This window comes from Juglans microcarpa x Juglans regia, chromosome 8D (assembly GCF_004785595.1).
Source record: "Juglans microcarpa x Juglans regia isolate MS1-56 chromosome 8D, Jm3101_v1.0, whole genome shotgun sequence".
Lineage (NCBI taxonomy): Eukaryota > Viridiplantae > Streptophyta > Magnoliopsida > Fagales > Juglandaceae > Juglans > Juglans microcarpa x Juglans regia.
This window is the reverse complement of record NC_054608.1, coordinates 34,454,365-34,474,788: the sequence shown is the minus strand read 5'-3', so window position 1 is coordinate 34,474,788 and position 20,424 is coordinate 34,454,365. Positions and strand designations below refer to the sequence as shown.

The window sequence follows — 20,424 nt, the reverse complement described above, 5'->3', positions numbered from 1 at the left end:
GATCCCATTGTCGCCCGGCGACAATCCAGGGGACGTTACTCAGGATATTCCGCTCTCGAGTAACCAGAGGAGCTCCACCGAGTTAATACCCCATCTCGGCTTGGGGTCGAGATACACACGCACCCAAAATTCATTCTCACATGAAAACCCAGTTTTCATAAATACATGAACATGACTGCAATACACGAAAACCCAGTTTTCTTTACAAACATGATCATGCATCAAATAATGATATGAACATGCACCAACACTGATCCAACAACCATCCAGAACCAATCCCAACAAATCCAATCAAAACAAATCATCAACAACCAAATCAAATAAACCAAACCAACCAAACAACTCCAATCACAAATCCATCCGACCCCCGAACTCCTCGGACTCAGTCCGGCATGCCAAAAATACAGTGAAATGGGTTAGAGCAAAAATACATTTAAATTACGAAAGTTCTTTGGAGAAATACTTACAATGGGATATAATAATTTTCCGAGGATCACGGGTGCACTCGAAGTGGAAAAATAGCCGTCGAACAGTGTAAAATACACTGTGGCCGTGGGTCACAGATACCCACTTTTCAACGGTGACAAACGAAGACTCAAATTTGAAAGAGTAGGGCCTAGGGAGGTCGGTGAAGCTAGTGATGATGGTGGTTTACCGTGGGGGGCGGCGCAATGAGCGGTAGAAGACCAAAATACCCAAATTGGAAATGTAGAATGTGGTGCTTCACCGGTGGTGGATCGGAGGTGGGGTTGGGTCCAATGGGTTGCCAAGAGGTCGAGGATGAAGTGGTGTGAAGATGGTGGCCGGAGGTGGCGCAACGGCGGCACAGTGGTGCATGGAACGCCGCGGCTTCAATGGGTTCGTGGTGGTTAACGGCGGCGATGGAGGAGCTGGAAATGGAGGGGTAGCGTCGCCGGTGGCTAGGGAAGCTAGCGGGCTGGGCGGTGTCGACCACCGCCGACGCACGGCGGTGCTGGGTGGTGAAGAAGGAACGGACGGAAGAGAGAGGGAGAGAGAGACTGTCACGCGGGCGGGAAGGCCAGGAGTGGAAGAAAAAGAAAAGAAAGTAAAAAGGAAAAAAGAAAAAGGAGAAAAGAAAAAAGAGAAAAGGAAAAAAAATGTAGAAGAAATGAGGTCCAATCTTCATAACTTGGGTCACAAAAATGATCAAATGGAAACGATTTCAAAATCACAAGTTAAATAAAATAATTTAAACGTAATGGTAAAGTGAAATTAAAATAATTAAATCTCACAGTAATTAATTAAATATGAAAAGAAATTTAAATGCATAACAATAAATAAATATTAAGAAAGCACATAAAAATAATTTTCACCAAATTAAAATCATAAAAATAAACTCACTAAAAATCCAACCAATTTTAAAATAAGAGAATAAATTTTGAATCCATAAAAATAATTACTTCAGTAAAAATACACTAAAATACGGGGTGTTACATTCTCCCCCCTTAAATAAAATTTCGTCCTCGAAATTGACAAGATCAACATTGGACTAAGACAGGAATAAGATTCAACGAAGTGCAGAGTTAAGAACATACCGCCAAAATAGTCCGGTAAGACCACTCTATAAGCAACCAGCCAAACCTTCCCTACGATCTGAAAAAAAGGCCAACATATCTTGGACTAAGCTTTTCTTTCTTACCAAAGCGCTTAACGCCTTTCATAGGAGAGACTTTAAGATATACCCAATCACCTTCTTCAAAGGACAAGTCTCTTCTTCTTGTATCTGCATAACTCTTATGGCGACATTGCACTTCCGCCATTTTAGTCCTTATAAACTGAACTTGATCCTTCATTCCTTGAATTATCTCAGGCCCAAACAATTTGCTCTCACCAACTTTCATCCCAACATAAAGGCGATCTACACTTCCTTCCATACCAAGCTTCATACGGAGCCATCTGGATGGAGGAATGAAAATTGTCATTATAAGCAAACTCAAATAGCAGCAGATGATTCTCCCAACTTCCATGAAATTCTAGGACACAAGACCGCAACATAACCTCAAGAGCTTGAATAGTATGCTCTGATTAACCGTCTGTTTGGGGGTGATACGCCGAACTAAACTTCAATTTAGTGCCTAATGCTGCCTGCAAACTCTTCCAGAAATGGGACGTGAATCGCGAGTCCCGATCTGACACGATACTCTTGGGTACTCCATGCAAACGCACTATCTCCTTGACATATAACCGAGTCAACTTACCCAAAGAGTCAGTATTAATAATTGGCAAGAAATAAGTACTCTTGATCAACCAATCAACAATCGCCCAAATAGAGTTCTTCCCACTAGGAGTCCTCGGCAAACCCACAACAAAATCCATAAAAATATCATCCCACTTCCACTCTGGAATAGAGAGAGGTTGAAGTCTACCTTGATGCTCAACCTTAACTAGACGGCACGTGGCACATTCCTCAATGAACATGGCATTATCCAACATACTCATTTTAGTCCCCCAATGACACATCACGACCAGTATTCCTAGAGTGACTGCTATCCAAAAATCTCATTTCCTCGAGAACCTTAATACAACATCCAATAAATTTCAATGATCAATAGATCCATACAATAATATGTGCCAACCTCAATCAACTCCTATGCTCAAACTTCTAAACCTTCATTGAATTCTACTATTGGAAACCTAATAGCCACTTCCAAAGTTAACCATCAATAACAAATTGCACAACCAAATGATTAATCCCCAATTACAAGTATCTTGTCAAAATTCAAGTCACCATTAATTCTTCAAATCAGCACAATTTGAACTCCTGACCACAACAAAAATACCACGCTTCTGCTGCACTCTGATATTCATCACATGCATAAAACTTATGTCCCATGAAACTAACACCATCGAGTACAAGGTGGCTCCATTCCTACTAACCAAAACTCTTATCACAATTTGGTAGAAAAATACTCTCTCTCCCAAAACCACGAGTTATAACTCAAATTCCTCAATTAACTCCAGCTGTCTTGATCAAAATCAAATTCCATATAATACATCCATGATCATAGACAGAAACCCAATATCAAACAACCTCAGCATCCCAAATTGAAAATAAGCAACCTCAACCCAAAATACACTCATCTCCTCTAAGATAGGAAACATACTTTAAAAGACTCAATTCCAATCCGACCAACCAAAGAGCACCTATAAACTCCTACCTAACAACCTAAACCCAAAAGCTAATCACCTACATTCTGAACAACATCTAATCTAAAGGTGACTAAGCTCATTACGAACCATTATTGACTTCACCAAAACATTAACAAAACCTCCTTGGTAACTCGCCCAGCTACTTCTACTCCTATAAGCTAGTATTAGCACGACTAGCTCATTCAATAACACATCACTATTAAACCTCAAGGCAAGCCCTACTGCTCAAATCATCAATCCACCAAAAGCCGATGCAAAGCACCCAAGGATCCTAATGCTTTATTAACTCACATACTTGATCATATTATTCATCGCTAATGTCTAAACTTCAACTTCCAAGATCTTATCATACACCAAATATGACGACCCATCAATCACTCTTCAAGTTAAATAACAATGTCCTTCATTCAACCAACTTGATGCTCAAACTCCAAAAGAAAGAATAGCCTCAAAAATTTTAATTCCTAGGTGACCTCAAGTCACAATTAATTCCTGAAGATAATCACAATAACTATTCCCAACCATGATTTCATTGAGTAACCCACTCGACTACACACTTCGATCAACTCACCAAAAACTCCAAGCCAAGGTCTCTTAAATTACTACTATTGTGTCAACTCCTCTTCCACACTGACCAAAACCACTTCTTTCAAACCAAAATGAGACTAGGACCTGAACTCTTCGAAATATGCATAAATACTCACCACTACCATGCATCGATCACATGCACCCTTAGCCAAAATAAAAAATGCTCCAAATGTGCAAGTGATCATCATTACCATTTCCATCACTAAACCTATATCCTCGAAATCAATAAGAATCATTTCTTAAATCATCACCATCTATTATCCTTAAAATTTATATAAATTAAATCATCAACCTGACACTATAACCTCAAGCTAAAAACAATTATTAACAGAACTAGATCAACATCTTCCATCTCCAAAGAAATTCTCCCTTAAAAAATTCTCATATCAGTAACTTAACTCAGATCAATCCTATTTTAATTCAGCCATTCAACTCTGCAATTCTAAAACCTTAACCCAGATATAAATCATTTCCTGAAATCCTCAAGATCGATGAACTTAAATCTAAAACATTTGCCTTATAAAACTTGTAAATTCTAAAACCCCAAATGTTATCAAATTGCTTATCGAGGTCGGCAAGATCAAAAACTTCTAATCTAAGTAATCCCATAATTGCTTGTTGAACCTACCAGCTTAAATCCCATAAACTTATTTCCTAAAAACTATGGGGCCACAACCCTTAGATGAACTTCTCATAAATCTAACATTGACATTCGTTGAACATACAACCTCCTACCCATAGACTCACTACATAAATTCTACAAAACCTAAAACCTCAATTATTCTAAGCAATTAAAAACTATTCCCCTCCTTAGCAGCAACTTGAGTACCTAATCCAAAGAGTTCACCCAGACCCTGATGTTCAAGCCTTGATATTAAAACAACCAATCACCAAGAGTTCAGGCCTACTATACCAATGTTTAAGCCTAACAATGGCCTTCTCAGTCGTACCATCTTCCTGTCATAACATAACTCTTAACCCACCTTTCAATTTCGAATAAAACAAATTAAGATAAAATTTCATAAATAAAATAACATACGACAAAATGCATAAAACCAATGAAGTAGTTCACCATAAAATAAATAAAACAATAAAATAATCCGCCATAAAATAAAACAATTAAATTAAAATGACATACAAATAAATAAATAAACAACAAAATTATTATACAACAAAATAAATAAACACCAAAATTATTATACAATAAAATAAATAAACAACAAAATTATTATACAATAAAATAAATAAACAACAGAATTATTATACAACAAAATAAATAAAGCCAATAAAACCATACTCAACCAAAGGTAAACACTAATTAAAGCAATAAAATCAAATAAATCAAATAACATCAATTAACATAAAATAAAATAGCAATAAACTCATAATATAAAACAAATAACTTAACTTACACCACTTAAACAAAAATTTTATTATTTTAAAATAATAATAAAAATAATTTTCTCGTACTATCCTAAGGGACATGTGGTTTTACCCAGAGCCGAACTGCTCTGATACCACCTGTGGCGCCCCCAATCCCCCTTATATAAATACACAGGGATTGAGACACCAGGATGGTGACAACACGGTCACACATCCCAACGAAGTGCCAGTGTGTGTACATGCAACAGTGTACAAATAAAATAACGTAGCGGATAGTCAACTAAGTACCAGAATTTATTTACAATCAAACATCAGTAAAAAATTTAAATAACAGTTATACAGTCATCCATAAAATATATTACAATAGTTTTCAAATAAACAAACGGGTTATCCCAGATCACTCCTCGAGCGGAGCCGTCTCCTCAGGCTCGCCCTCCTCCTCCTCATCTGCATCAAAATCTGCGTTGCCACAAAATGGTATCGCAGGTAAGTATGACCCAAAATAACAACGTAATATAAAATGCATTAAATGCAACTAACATACATGCACATGAAAAATATGCATTTTTCTCAACACATTAATTTCCCCGAAAATAATTATTTCAACACACGCCAAAATCTCATTTTGGTCCAAAATATCCGTAAAACATTTTCCCAAAAAATGATTTACCCAGAAATCCAACTCGCACTATTTTCCCAGAAGATAGTGCATTAATTCCATATGCACCATGCATTAATTCCATATGCACCATGGCCTCCCCTATGGACCATCCGCACGTCCTGGCTTCGTAGCGGTGCTCAGTTCCACGCCCAGCGCATACATGGCCAAGCACCCACACTACGCAACAAGCGATGCCCAATTCCACGCCAAGCGCGTACGTGGCCAGACATCCTCTAGTCCCCGCCAGCAGAAGGACCACGGAGTCGGCACGAGACCATCTCGTTCGATCCCATTGTCGCCCGGCGACAATCCAGGGGACGTTACTCAGTATATTCCGCTCTCGAGTAACCAGAGGAGCTCCACCGAGTTAATACCCCATCTCGGCTTGGGGTCGTGATACACACGCACCCAAAATTCATTCTCACATGAAAATCCAGTTTTCATAAATACATGAACATGACTGCAATACACGAAAACCCAGTTTTCTTTACAAACATGATCATGCATCAAATAATGATATGAACATGCACCAACACTGATCCAACAACCATCCAGAACCAATCCCAACAAATCCAATCAAAACAACTAATCAACAATCAAACCAAATAAACCAAACCAACCAAACAACTCCAATCACAAATCCATCCGACCCCCGAACTCCTCGGACTCAGTCCGGCATGCCAAAAATACAGTGAAATGGGTTAGTGTAAAAATACATTTAAATTACGAAAGTTCTTTGGAGAAATACTTACAATGCTATATAATAATTTTCCGAGGATCACGGGTGCGCTCGAAGTGGAAAAATAGCTGTCGAACAGTGTAAAATACACTGTGGCCGTGAGTCACAGATACCCACTTTTCAATGGTGACAAACGAAGACTCAAATTTGATAGAGTAGGGCCTAGGGAGGTCGGTGAAACTAGTGATGGTGGTGGTTTACCGTGGGTGGCGGCCCAATGGGCGGTAGAAGACCAAAATACCCAAATTGAAAATGTAGATGGTGGAGCTTCACCGGTGGCGGATCGGAGGTGGGGTTGGGTCCAATGGGTTGCCAAGAGGTCGATGATGAAGTGGTGTGAAGATGGTGGCCGGAGGTGGCACGACGGCGGCGCAGTGGTACATGGAACGCCGCGGCTTCAATGGGTTCGTGGTGGTTAACGGCGGCAATGGAGGAGCTGGAAATGGAGGGGTAGCATCGCCGGTGGCTGGGGAAGCTAGCGGGCTGGGCAGTGTCGACCACGGCCGATGCACTGCGGCGCTGGGTGGTGAAGAAGAAACGGACGGAAGAGAGAGGGAGAGAGAGAGTATCGCGCGTGCGGGAAGGCCAGGAGTGGAAGAAAAAAAAAGAAAAAGAAAAGAAAGAAAAAATGAAAAAAGAAAAAGGAGAAAAGAAAAAAGAGAAAAGGAAAAAAAATGTAAAAGAAATGAGGTCCAATCCTCATAACTAGGGTCACAAAAATGATCCAATGGAAACGATTTCAAATCACAAGTTAAATAAAATAATTTAAACGTAATGGTAAAGTGAAATTAAAATAATTAAATCTCACAGTAATTAATTAAATATGAAAAGAAATTTAAATGCATAACAATAAATAAATATTAAGAAAGCACATAAAAATAATTTTCACCAAATTAAAATCATAAAAATAAACTCACTAAAAATCCAACCAATTTTAAAATAAGAGAATAAATTTTGAATCCATAAAAATAATTACTTCAGTAAAAATACACTAAAATACGGGGTGTTGCAGAGTACATGGCATAAAGTCCTGCGAGATATAAAAGAGCTTACATAAAAGCGTTGTTTGGTACATAATATTTAAATAATAAATTTATATTGACATTATTTAATATTTTAAATGATAATATCTTTGTGTATATTATGTTTCAATGATGACTTCGAACTAAATTCTGGATAGAGAGAGGAGTGTAAGACTGTCGATGCGCTGATGTGTAATGCATTTCGTAAGTATAGGGCGATGTATCACGAGCATTACAAGAAGTACGACAACAATGAAGATAGACGCCATCATTCTTTTAAGGATGTCCAACTTGAAGATTAGGAAAAACTTTGTGATTTGTAGAAAGAGTAAGACACCAATTATGATCTGAAAAAATTATATACTGCATCACATACTAATAGTAATGGAGAGTGGACTAATTCTGATGCTTGTGAGAATTATGTAAGTTTTATAATTTGTTTTAATTCAACATATTTAAATTATTGTGTTAATATTAATTGTATATGTTGTGCGTAGGATGAAATGGTTGCCCTACATGCTAAAACTACATCAGATCAGAATTCATCAACAAGTGATGTTGAAATTTTCACACAAGTTCTGGGTCAACGCTCAGGATATTTGAGGGGTTTGGGTCGCTATGTAAAGCCTTCAGACTCTTCATCAACGTCAAGTACTACTGTCATTGCAATAAAGAATGCGAATTCTATGATCGAATAATTGATTGCAAAACGGCATGAGTTAGAGGCTCAATTGACGAAACAAACAGACATGGAGATGCGCATAAAGCAGCAAGAAGATCAACAAAGAGATATGCAACTCCAAATGCAGATGCTTATGCAACAATTCAGACCTCCAAACAATTGATTTTCATGTTTTGCATATTGAACAATTATAAACTGATAACATTATTAGTATTATTACTATTTTATTTATTTAGTTCCGACTTATTAGATTAATTTTATTTATGTTGAATAATTTGTAATATATTTTTAAAATATAAATATCTATTTGGTTTTAAATTAGTATTCTCCATGAAAATACTAACCGTTCGAACGATAATCAAAAGTTCAAACATATATACATCAGACACAACCGTTCGAACCTCACAAGTTAGAGTTCGAATGGTAAAAAAAGTTACACCCTATTCAAACACATTCAAACAGGCAATTCACCCTTTCCCTCCCAAACACGTTCGAACAACTTAATTTACGTTCGATTATCAATTTGCTTGTTCGGACGTTCCTTCATATGTATTTGGTCAAACGAACTGGTATCGACCGACCGGCCATGAAGTACCCATTCAAACAGAGATATTGTTCAAACGTTTTTTTTGGCCGTTCAAACAACTTCTTGAGATGAATTTCAATCGTCCCGGAAAAAGAATTCCGTTCAATCGTAATCAAATGATCCCGCTAAATTTCATCCCAAAAGATATTTTTTGGAACGAATTTGTGATTTTCGTCCCAAAATACCTTTTGAGACAGTTTTATTGGGACGACCTTGCGATGCTTTTTTTTCGTCCCAAAATATATTTTGGAACAAAACTCCAATCTTTTGGGATGAAACTTTTCGTCCCAAAAGACCTTATTTGTTGTAGTGTAAGTAGGCGTTTATATATATATATATATATATATATATATATATATATTTTATACATGGGAGAGGGGCGATTCGATCATTGAGTGAGAAACTAAGGTGTTACTTATAGATCCAAAGAATGTTGGCGTAGGACTCATCATGTATCTGGAAGTTGGAAACCTGCTAGCCAGTTTAATTTTGATGATTTGCTTAATGGGGCTTGCAAAATTCTCTCGAGTTTCATTTGCTACACATAAGTCTGTGTCATACAATAATACTATAATGGGACCTATTATAACTTTAATAAAAACACCAATTATATATATATATATATATATATATATATATTTAGTATAGTTGATATGGAAATTATTTAATGGATGTTTTCAAATTGGGTCGGGGCGGCCGGGCACAAACCCGGCAATAACAGCTCGGGTTGTAGGCCTAGTAGTATACTGTTGGATGTGTAAAAAAAAAAGGTTTATAAATAGATTTTCTCAATTCTAAAAGCATTTATAATTACCATTATTTAAGAAATACATGTATGATATTCTGAGGTGATCACTTTTTATATTATATGAGATTGTAAAGTTTTTTTTAACTAAAGTAGATTTAATATAAATCACATATAGCCGCAATAGTTTATAAGTTTTACCTGCATTTGAGAGAGTCCAATTGTCGTCATTTCCCCTAAACACCTCCTTAACCTTAGTAGCTATGCTATGCTCATCCGTAAAACCAATCCAACTAGCCTCATGATGCCAGTAGGAGGCACCATACTCGTCATGATCATTCACGAGACGGCTGCATTAATGTTGATATAGTGCACCTGGATATTTCTGAACTCTAAGGAAGCTGCATTTGCTTGATTAGCGTTTGCAAAGAAATCATGTTGATGTCTGGGTGTCAATTTTTACAGGATTACGACCAATTCCATTAATCCTGTAACGCCCCATATCGGGGTGGGTTGGAGAATTACTACATGTCATTTATAAATATGTCTCCCAACACATCTAATAAACAAAAAAGAAAAAAAAAATCTCCAAAAAACTTCATGAGCAAAATCCATCTCAAATCTTCTAAATAAACACATTAAAAATTTTGCAAAGTCATTACTGCAATAATAATAAACCAAGGAGTCCACAATCTCCCGGTAGTCATAACATACCAAACTGATAATTTCATAAGTCCTACTAAGCCCAAAAATATAATTAAATCTAAAAAACATCAAATCTAAAAGACATCAGAATTCCTCCTTTTAACATTCTCTCCTCAACTTAATCATGCTCACAATTCTAATCCAGGTCCTCAATTGGACTTTCCACATCATCTGAAAATATTATGAAGATAAGAGGGGTGAGTTATCAACAACTCAGTAAGCAGAGGACATATGCTAGCGTACAAAACATGAGCATTTACAAAGTACATCATGCATAACAAAACATGTTTTCAAAAGTAACAGAGTGATGGTTTTAAGACAAGTAAAACCCATAGTACTTTGGCATAACATAAACTGAGTATCATCATCACATCAAAACAGAGTATCTCGCAAAATAAAGACCATGTTTCACCCCTATGATAGGATTGTGCTAATCCCGGTGGCCAAACCAGGCAGAGACAGAGGTGAAATATTTCCTTTATTCTTCTCGGAGCCCCTAGTGTGCACACAGGAAATACAACAATAAAACCACTTTGTTTCCAAAGTGGGTGCACTCAAAGACAGAGAAATTGATATCAACCCAAACATAACAGAGCAAAGTAGAGACAGAGTCAGATACAAAAATCAATACACTATGTCAAAGGTTTTCAGATGTTAAATCAAAATAAAACAGAGTACCAAAACATAATCAAATCATTTTCACATACTGAAAACAAAAGTCAGAGCATCTTTCTAAGTAAATGCACAATTTTTCAGATTCCCAATATCGCTCTTTTTTTTCAGATGTCAGAGACCACATGACAGAATTTAACTCATATCTATACAATGCATGTCAGAAAATATTTTTCCTTTTCCACACAGATTTCATGAGTAATGCAAATAAGCGACCAAGCTTGGTTTTGTTTTCCTAAGTTATCATTTCAACACAAAATATGCAAAGTTTTCAAAAAGTCAACCTCAGTCTTAATAACTCGTATAAAGCCTAGCATAGAAACTCCACTTACCTAACTCCTACAGCGTATTATCTATACCTTGAATTCGACTTCTAATAATCTCATCACCTATTGATAGAAAACAAAATATACACTAAGTGTTAAAAGGCCATTGACACAACTTCGATCCAAAATAATTAAAACTCATGATTCCAACCCTCATTTCAGCAAAATAACCGAACTCAAACAGCCAAATAATAAACCGAATAGCTCACACTTCAATCCAAAATACCGTATTTCAATTTCAATAATGACCAATACATCCACCAAACCAAAGTCAACCACACTTTGTCACACGCAATCAGCCATAAAAACAGTCTTGACAGCCAATATCAACTCAGACCATAACTTATAACCCACAAGGAAATCACGTCAATTCAATAGTGTATATAAACACTCAAAACAGCCATCAACAACCCCGAACAGTTACAAAACTCCTTAGACACAGCCACGTCAAACTCAACAGCTACCCTTTATAATTCTTCTTCAAAAACAACTCACCAACAATTTACATAGCCCTCAAGTTCAATTATAAAACAGTAGAAATTTTCCAACGATCTCAACAATATAAGCCACTAATTTAGACCATGTAAAATGTAAAACGGACACTCGGGTTACCTTACCTTCTTTCAGCAGGGCTCGGCATCAACAACTCGGCACTGAGGTTAACCACTTCGCAGACAGGAGAGAACAAGAGAGAATTGAGAGTGGGTGAGCGTCTAAAGGGGAGATCAGTGAGGGAAAAAAAATCGCAGCGCACTACCTGAAATCTCAAAGCATAAATGCAGAAAAACAGAGGAGTAAGAGAGAGGGCGTCGACTTTTAGAGAGAAACCGATTGTGAGGGAAAAGAAGATGGAGAAATAGTCAGACTTGAAACTCGGACTCACCAAAACATAACCAAACAAAGGGAAGAGAAGAATCGCGGGGGGGGGGGGGGGGGGGGGATGGTACTGGGTGAGTGAGATGGTTGGAAGAGAAACAAAGAAAAACCGAAAAGAGAAAGAGGGGAGGTGAAACAATCGGAAAGGAGACTAATGAAAATGAAATGCTGACCAAAACGGCACCGTATCAAGTTCTCTAAGAAAGGCTGGGCCTTGTTCGCAGGACTGGGCCTCACATCACTGGTCTTACAAATCCAGTTATAAATGCCTGCACTTCCACACCTGTTTTGCTCTCGAGGATTATTCCACGCATGAACAGATCCAGTCTGCTCGGGTGAGTTGGAGGGAGTATAGAAGTCAATGGCCAGTACGTTGATCCAGTCCAACTTTTCATTAATAGCCTGAATGGGATAATTGAAAGTAATGTTACCGTCTATATCAGGAATGCCTGGGTGGTGAAACACCGCCGCAGTAAGAAGCAACTTATAAGCTTTTATGGCATCATGCGATTCACTGAGGAGCGAGGCAAGCGGTTTCTCCAGGCCGGCATTGGACGGGTACAGCCAGCAGAGGTCCAGGCCATCGAAACCGAAGTTCCTGGCTAGATCTATGGAGTCCGTTATGAGATTGTTACGCTTATCACCGCTTGCCACCACTGCAGATAGGTCAGCGCCTTCACCACCGATGTATAAACGAGTTTTCACGTTAGGGTTTCGTACTTTAACGGTTTTGGTGAAGTCTCGGAATTGTTGCAAGTATGGTTCAGGGATTATGAGATGGCCACCATCATCGTTGACCTGGGCAAAGCCAGCATAAAGATGTGTGAAGAGTTCGGAAGGTATTTCTTCTACTGGCCGGTTCAAGTCGAAAGACCAGTATCCGGCTTTCACAAGGCCATGACTAGCACTGGAAGCCATTCAATCGAGGGAAAGGCGAAGCAGGCTTAGTTACTATATTTCTTTTGTATTTGGTGGTACGAGTAGTGGTAGTTGCTAGCCATGTATGCGTGCGTATTTATAGCCTTTTCAAACCCATATAGAAACAAGCCATATTAACTTTTTGATGTTGTCCCAACTCCCAATTACTGCCATTGCCGTTTCCCTGTAATGGCCCAGCATGGCAGTACTAGTTAGTACTAATCCGACGGACAGACTTTAATGGGATCTTGTGTGTATATATATATATATATGAAGCCAGCAAGAACACACGGCCACAGTCGAAGCAACCAAATTATCATGTGTTAATGGACGTGATCTCTCCGTCACAACTGTACGTCGGGGTTTAATGGCAAGTAAAAACACCGTTAACCAACCACAATGCATGCATGCATCATGAGGTTGATTGATCTAGACGCCGTGAGAGAAAGGGAGTGGAAAGAGAGACGGCAGCTGAGGGCCGGAGGGGAAGGAAAGCCAGATATATATATATATATATATATATATATATATTTAATATATATTATAATCATGTAAAAGACATGAGAACATGATCATCATCTCGTACAATTGGTCACAAGATTAACCTTATTGATGATAATAATAATATTACACACAACGTGGGTACACAGCATGATAGCCAGCTAGCCATTGGCCTTATTGTTGACAATACAAGCATCTTATAATATGTTACATATATTAACAGAACTAGTACTACTACTAGTAGCAGTAGTAGTCGTAGTAGTAGCACTAGTAGTAGTAGTAGTAGTAGTAGTAGTAGTAGTAGTACTAGTACTAGTACTAGTGTTTTGATCTGAATTTTGCGGATCATTATCAATATCCTCTTCTCCAGAAGCAGCAGCAGCAGTAGTTGTAGTACCAGTATTAGTATTATTAATATCCCCTTCTCCAGAAGCAGCACCAGCAGCAGTAGTAATAGTAGTAGTTATAGTACCAGTATAATTATTAGTAGTAGTAGTCGTAGTAGTAGTAGTATTACCAGTATTAGTAGTAGTGGTAGTAGTAGTAGTAGTAGTATTAGGATTATTAATCGCATCATCCCATGCATTGGAAGCTACAAAAAGAAGAGAAATTATGTTCATTAGAAAATAGAAAATAAAATTTTCAGAAAAGAGAGCTAGCATGCAGCTAGGATATATAGAGATCCTCGTTTTCCCAGCGTTCGGCTTTGGTTAAAATTTATTTACAAAAGTTATCGTCACAAACGACCTAACAGACCTATCGAGTTTCATTTGCTACACATAATAAAAATGAAAACACCAATTATATATATATATATATATATATATATATATATATATATTAGTATAGTACGTTGATATGGAAATTAATTAAGCTTCTAAACCAGTGGGATACTGTTCGGTGTGTAAAAAATAGGGTTTATCATTAAATAGATTTTCTCAATTCTAAAAGAATTTATAATTACCATTATTTAAGAAATACATGCATGATATACCGAGGTGATCACTTTTTATATTACTAAGGAAAGGCCCAGGGTGCGTTAGCCCCGGGGTACACCTAACATAATGATTTAAATAAATAAAAAATAAAAAAGTTGATAGCTTATTTTTTTGGAAAAAGAAAATACAAAGTTAAAGAAAAATAAAAAATAAGATTAACAAAAATCTAAATTTCAGTAAAGTATGATCATTGCATCCATATTGGATTATCTATTTACTCTCTATATAATAATAAAATATTATTAATTTAATAATAAGGACCTTTTGATAAAATATAATTATTCATTAAATTTCACAAGGGAGCTATACGTCAAATGGTCAAAAATTCATGACCTTTTGGTAAAATAAGATCATTCATTAAATTCTACAAGAAAATTACACATCAAATTATCAAAAATTTTAAAGGTCTCTTGGTAAAACAGGACTTAATCGACTTAATGAAAAAACAAAAAAAATTATTATTCAAAGTTTTTTTTTTCTTCAATAGAGTAGATCTAATAAATCACTTTTAGCCGCAATGGTTTATAAGTTTTACTTGATTGAAATCACTACCTAAACCTATAGCTAGCAGTACTCTTAAAAATATTATTGGATCCATGCTAGCTGCTAATTATTACCAGCTTTTGAGAGAGTCCAATTGTAGTCATCGGCTTCCTGATGCCATGCAACGTAACCGCCCAAGTTATATTCCGTAAACGCCTCCCCAACCTTAGTAGCGATGCTATGCGCATCGTCAAAACCAATCCAAATAGCCTCCTGATGCCAGTAGGTGGCACCATACGCGTCATCATTCACGAGACGGCCTCCATTTTTGTTGATATATTGCTCCTGGATAGTTCTGAACTCTAAGGAGGTTGCTTTTGCTGGATCAGCGCCTGCAAAGAATTCATGTTCATGTTTGCCTGCCAGAGTCCATTCATAGCCATAAAATGGAAGGCCGAGGACCAACTTATTGGTCTCAATTTTTACAGGATTAGGACCAATTCCATTAATCCAGTTATCAATGCCTGCACTTCCACACCTGTCTTTATTTGGAGGATTACGCCACGCATGAACCGGTCCAGTCTGCTGGTGTGAGTTGGAGGGAGTATAGAAGTCCATGGCCAGTACATTGATCCAGTCCAGGTTGTCAGAAAGGGCCTGAATGGGATAACTGAATTGATCTGCAACACCAGGATTAATGACCCGCTGGTGAAATACCGCTGCAGTTAAAAGCAACTTTGTTTCGTTGGCCTCCTCGTCCAGGGCATGTCGCCAATCAGCGAGGAGTTGGCCAAGAAGGTTCGACAGCGACTGCGAGGAGTCCAGGGGCTGCGGATACAGCCAGCAGAGGTCCAGGCCATCGAAATTGAACTTCCTGGCTAGTTTTATGGAGTCCTTTATGAATCTTTGATGCCTATTTGGATCGCTAACCACGTAGGCAATGTCATCAGAACGGCCTTCACCACCGATGGATAAAAGGAATTTCAAATTAGAGTTTTGATGGACGGTTTCGGATATTTTCCCGACGTCGCCAGGAGGGAAAACGATCACGCTTTGATCGCTGTCATCAAACGCACTACGATTGACCTGGGCAAAGCCAAGATAGACATGAGTGAAGATCAGGCCGCCATTTACAATTCCATCGAACAGGCGGCTGCCGGCCGATGCAGGAAGAATCCAGTATCCGGCTTTCACGCCGGCCATTGCATGGATATTGAAATTAAGGAGATTACTTTTTTTTTGTTGTTGCTGATGACCTGTGTGCAGTAGAACTGGTGATTGCATATATGCTATCTAGACCTCTATTTATATTGAAAAAGTCAATTTGCACTCGGAGTAACCCCCGCGTGCACTCGATCAGGGCCGCCATTTATAAGTGGGATAGCATCCATGCGTGTACGATTAGTAGATTACCGTGTGGGACTTCTTCGTTCGAAACCTGCACACAACGACCACGATCATGTCTTTCAATCAAAATGACGAAATATAACTACAGAAAAGATGCTTAAACTCTTTTGCTAACTGATACAAGATAGAATAGAGATTAATTTTGAAAGCTAATTTCAATAGATGACCAATAAAGAAAAGATAAGAGATTCTTCTAAAAAAACAAAAAATTTGAATAATATTGATTAATAGTAAAATTCGAAATTAACTAGCTGCAAAATTTGAAATTGTGAAGATTTTCTCAAAAATAAAAATAAAAAACTAAATTATTAGATGAGAAATAAATATATAAATAAACATGAATCATACCAAAAATTTGGATAAAATCAAGATGGAATCACTTTCAAAATTAAAAATTAAAAATTTACTAATAATGCAAAATATTATTAATATATGATTTGATGGAAAATATCTACTAATATTGTAAATACATGAGCATTAAATATTCATAATCCGTCCAACCACATTTCGTGCATCCCGCCCGCAGACATGAGGCTCCATCTCAACCATGATGCATGTAAATCATGTGGAAATTAAAATAAGTTCATTAAAAATTGACGTGAATGATGATAGATATATATGGACTAATCGAAGCTAGAGTACCTCTCAACATGATTTTTTATTTTTATTTTTTGAAATAGTACCTCTCAACATGATAGTGAACATTTATTATAGAGAAATACTACTTTTCCCTTGAAGTCTACTACTCAAATGTACTGCTTGTCATTTTAATATTTTTTTTACAATTCTTTTTACTTAATAATTAAGAAAGTAATTTTAAATGTATTGGTGTATTTTTTTTATTTTTTAAAAATATTTAAATATATTAAAAAATGTGAAAATAAAAATAAAAAAATAAGTTAAAAATAAACTAACGGTATAATTGAGCGGTGCCACTCAGGCGGCAGAATAACACTGTTTGTAACACCCCGTATTTTAGTGTATTTTTACTGAAGGAATTATTTTTATGTAATTAAAATAATTTCTCTTATTTTAAATTGGTTGGATTTTTAGTGAGTTTATTTCTATGATTTTAATTGGTGGAAATTAATTTTTATGTACTTTCTTAATATTTATTTATTGTTGTGCATTTAAATTGTTTTTCATATTTAATTAATTACCGTGGGATTTAATTATTTCAATTTGACTTTACCATTACGTTTAAATTATTTCATTTAACTTGTGGTTTTAAAATCGTTTCCGTTGGATCATTTTCGTCACCCAAGTTATGAGGATTGGACCTCATTTCTTTTCCCTCTATTTTTTTTCTTTTCCTTTTCTTTTTCTTTTCTTCTTTTCTTTTTTTTTTTCTTTTTCTTTTTCTTCTCCCGGTTTCCTCCCCGGGGTGCGCGAGTTCTCTCTCTCTCTCTCTCGCCGTGCGTGGCTTCCTCCCCAGCCCGCCGCCGTGCGCCGGCGGTGGTCGACACCGCCCGGCTCCACCGCTCCCCCTGCCGCCGGCGATCACCTCCCTCCATTTCCAGCTCCTCCATCGTCGCCGTTAACCACCACGAACCCATTGAAGCCGCGGCGTTCCATGCACCACTGCGCCGCCGTCGCGCCACCTCCGGCCACCATCTTCCTACCACTTCATCCCCGGCCTCTTGGCAACCCATTGGACCCAACCCCAGCTCCGATCCGTCACCGGTGAAGCCCCACCAAGTCCATCTCCGATTTGTACTTTTTTGGCCTAAAACCACCCCTTGCGCCGCCACCCACGGCAAACCACCACCACCACTAGCTTCACCGACCTCCCTAGGCCCTACCCTATCAATCTTGGGTCTTCGTTTGTCCTCGTTGAAAAGTTGGTATTTGTGACCCACGGCCACAGTGTATTTTACACTGTGGTGTTGCTCAAACGTCGCCTTTTTCAACTTCGCGATCCTCGGAAAATTATTATATTGCACTGTAAGTATTTCTCCAAAGAACTTTCGTAATTTAAATGTATTTTTGCACTAACCCATTTCACTGTGTTTTTGGCATGCCGGACTGAGTCCGAGGAGTTCGGCGGTCGGATGGATTTGTGATTGGAGTTATTTGGTTGGATTTGATTGGATTGGTATTTGTTGGTTTGGATATTGTGTTGGTACATGTGCATTTCATCATTTCATGCATGATCATGTTTGTAAAAGAAAACTGGGTTTTCGTGTATTGCATTCATGTTCATGTACTTTGAAAAGCTATGATTTTATGTGTTAATATTTTTGGTGCGTGTGTATCACGACCCCAAGCCGAGATGGGGCATTAACTCGGTGGAGCTCCTCTGGTTACTCGGGAGCGGAATATACTGAGTAACGTCCCCTGGGTTGTCGCCGGGCGACAATGGGATCGGACGAGATGGTCTCGTGCCGACTCCGTGGTCCTTCTGCTGGCGGGGACTAGAGGATGTCTGGCCACGTACGCGCTGGGCGCGGAACTGGGCATCGCTCGTTGCGTAGTGTGAGTGCTTGGCCACGTACGCGCTGGGCGCGGAACTGAGCACTGCTGCGAAGCCAGGACGTGCGGATGGTCCATAGGGGAGACCATGGTGCATATGGAAATAATGCATGGTGCATTTGGGATTAATGCACTATTTTCTGGGAAAATAGTGCGAGTTGATTTTTGGGTAAATCATTTTCTGGGAAAATGATTTACGGATAATTTGGACCAAAATGAGATTTCGGTGTGTGTTGGAAAATTTATCATTTTCGGGGAAAATGATGTTTTGTGGAAAAATGCATGTTTTCATGTGCATGCATGTTAGTTGCGTTTAATGCATTTTATATTACGTTGTTGTTTGGGTTATACTTACCTGCGAGACCATTTTGTGGTGTCGCAGATTTTGATGCTGATGAGGAGGAGGAGGGCGAGCCTGAGGAGACGGCTCCGCCTGAGGAGTGATCTGGGATCACTCGTTTGTACATTTAAAACTATTGTAAATTATTTTATGGATGACTGTATAACTGCTATTTAAATCTTTACTGATGTTTGATTGTAATTAAATTCTGGTACTTAGTTGACTATCCGCTGCGTTATTTTATTTGAACACTGTTGCATGTACACACACTGGCACTTCGTTGGGATGTGTGACCGTGTTGTCACCATCCTGGCGTCTCGATCCCTGTGTATTTTTATAAGGGGGATTGGGGGCGCCACAGGTGGTATCAGAGCAGTTCGGCTCTGGGTAAAACCACATGTCCCTTAGGATAGTACCAGAAAATTATTTTTATTATTATTTTAAAATAATAAAATTTTTGTTTAAGTGGTGTAAGTTAAGTTATTTATTTTATATTATGAGTTTATTGCTATTTTATTTTATGTTAATTGATGTTATTTGATTTATTTGATTTTATTGCTTTAATTAGTGTTTACCTTTGGTTGAGTATGGTTTTATTGGCTTTATTTATTTTATTGTATAATAATTCTGTTGTTTATTTATTTTATTGTATAATAATTTCGTTGTTTATTTATTTATTTGTATGTCATTTTAATTTAATTGTTTCATTTTATGGCGGATTATTTTATTGTTATATTTATTCTATGGTGAACTACTTCATTGGTTTTATGCATTTTGTCGTATGTTATTTTATTTATGGAATTTTATTTTGTTTTGTTCGAAATTGAAAGGCGGGTTAAGGGTTATGTTATGACAGGAAGATGGTACGACTGAGAAGGCCATTGTTAGGCTTAAACATTGGTATAGTAGGCCTGAACTCTTGGTGATTGGTTGTTTTAATATCAAGGCTCGAACATCAGGGTCTGGGAGAACTCTTTGGATTAGGTACTCAAGTTGCTGCTAAGGAGGGGAATAGTTTTTAATTGCTTAGGATAATTGAGGATTTAGGTTCCGTAGAATTTAGATAATGAGTCTTTGAGGTAGGGGGTTGTAAGTTCAACGAATGTCAATGTTAGATTTATGAGAAGTTCATCTAAGGTTTGTGGCCCC

The 20,424-nt window shown here is 37.7% G+C and overlaps 1 protein-coding gene across 2 annotated transcripts in view; it reads right to left on the bottom strand.

Annotated features, from left to right (window-relative positions):
• The window catches only part of LOC121243255 (class V chitinase-like), a 97,393-nt gene extending 81,095 nt beyond the window's left edge, over positions 1-16,298 (bottom strand). The window contains exons 1-2 of one of the 2 annotated variants that reach the window (XM_041141357.1): positions 15,191-16,298; positions 13,682-14,167 (exon numbers count right to left, since the gene is read on the bottom strand). In XM_041141357.1, the coding sequence (XP_040997291.1) occupies positions 13,773-14,167; positions 15,191-16,259 (1,464 nt within the window). In that variant the 5' untranslated portion in view covers positions 16,260-16,298 and the 3' untranslated portion in view covers positions 13,682-13,772. Of the gene's footprint in view, positions 1-13,681; positions 14,168-15,190 lie in introns of those variants that run through there. The other variant, XM_041141358.1, reaches the window with a different exon arrangement.
• Positions 16,299-20,424: the final 4,126 nt, after the last annotated feature.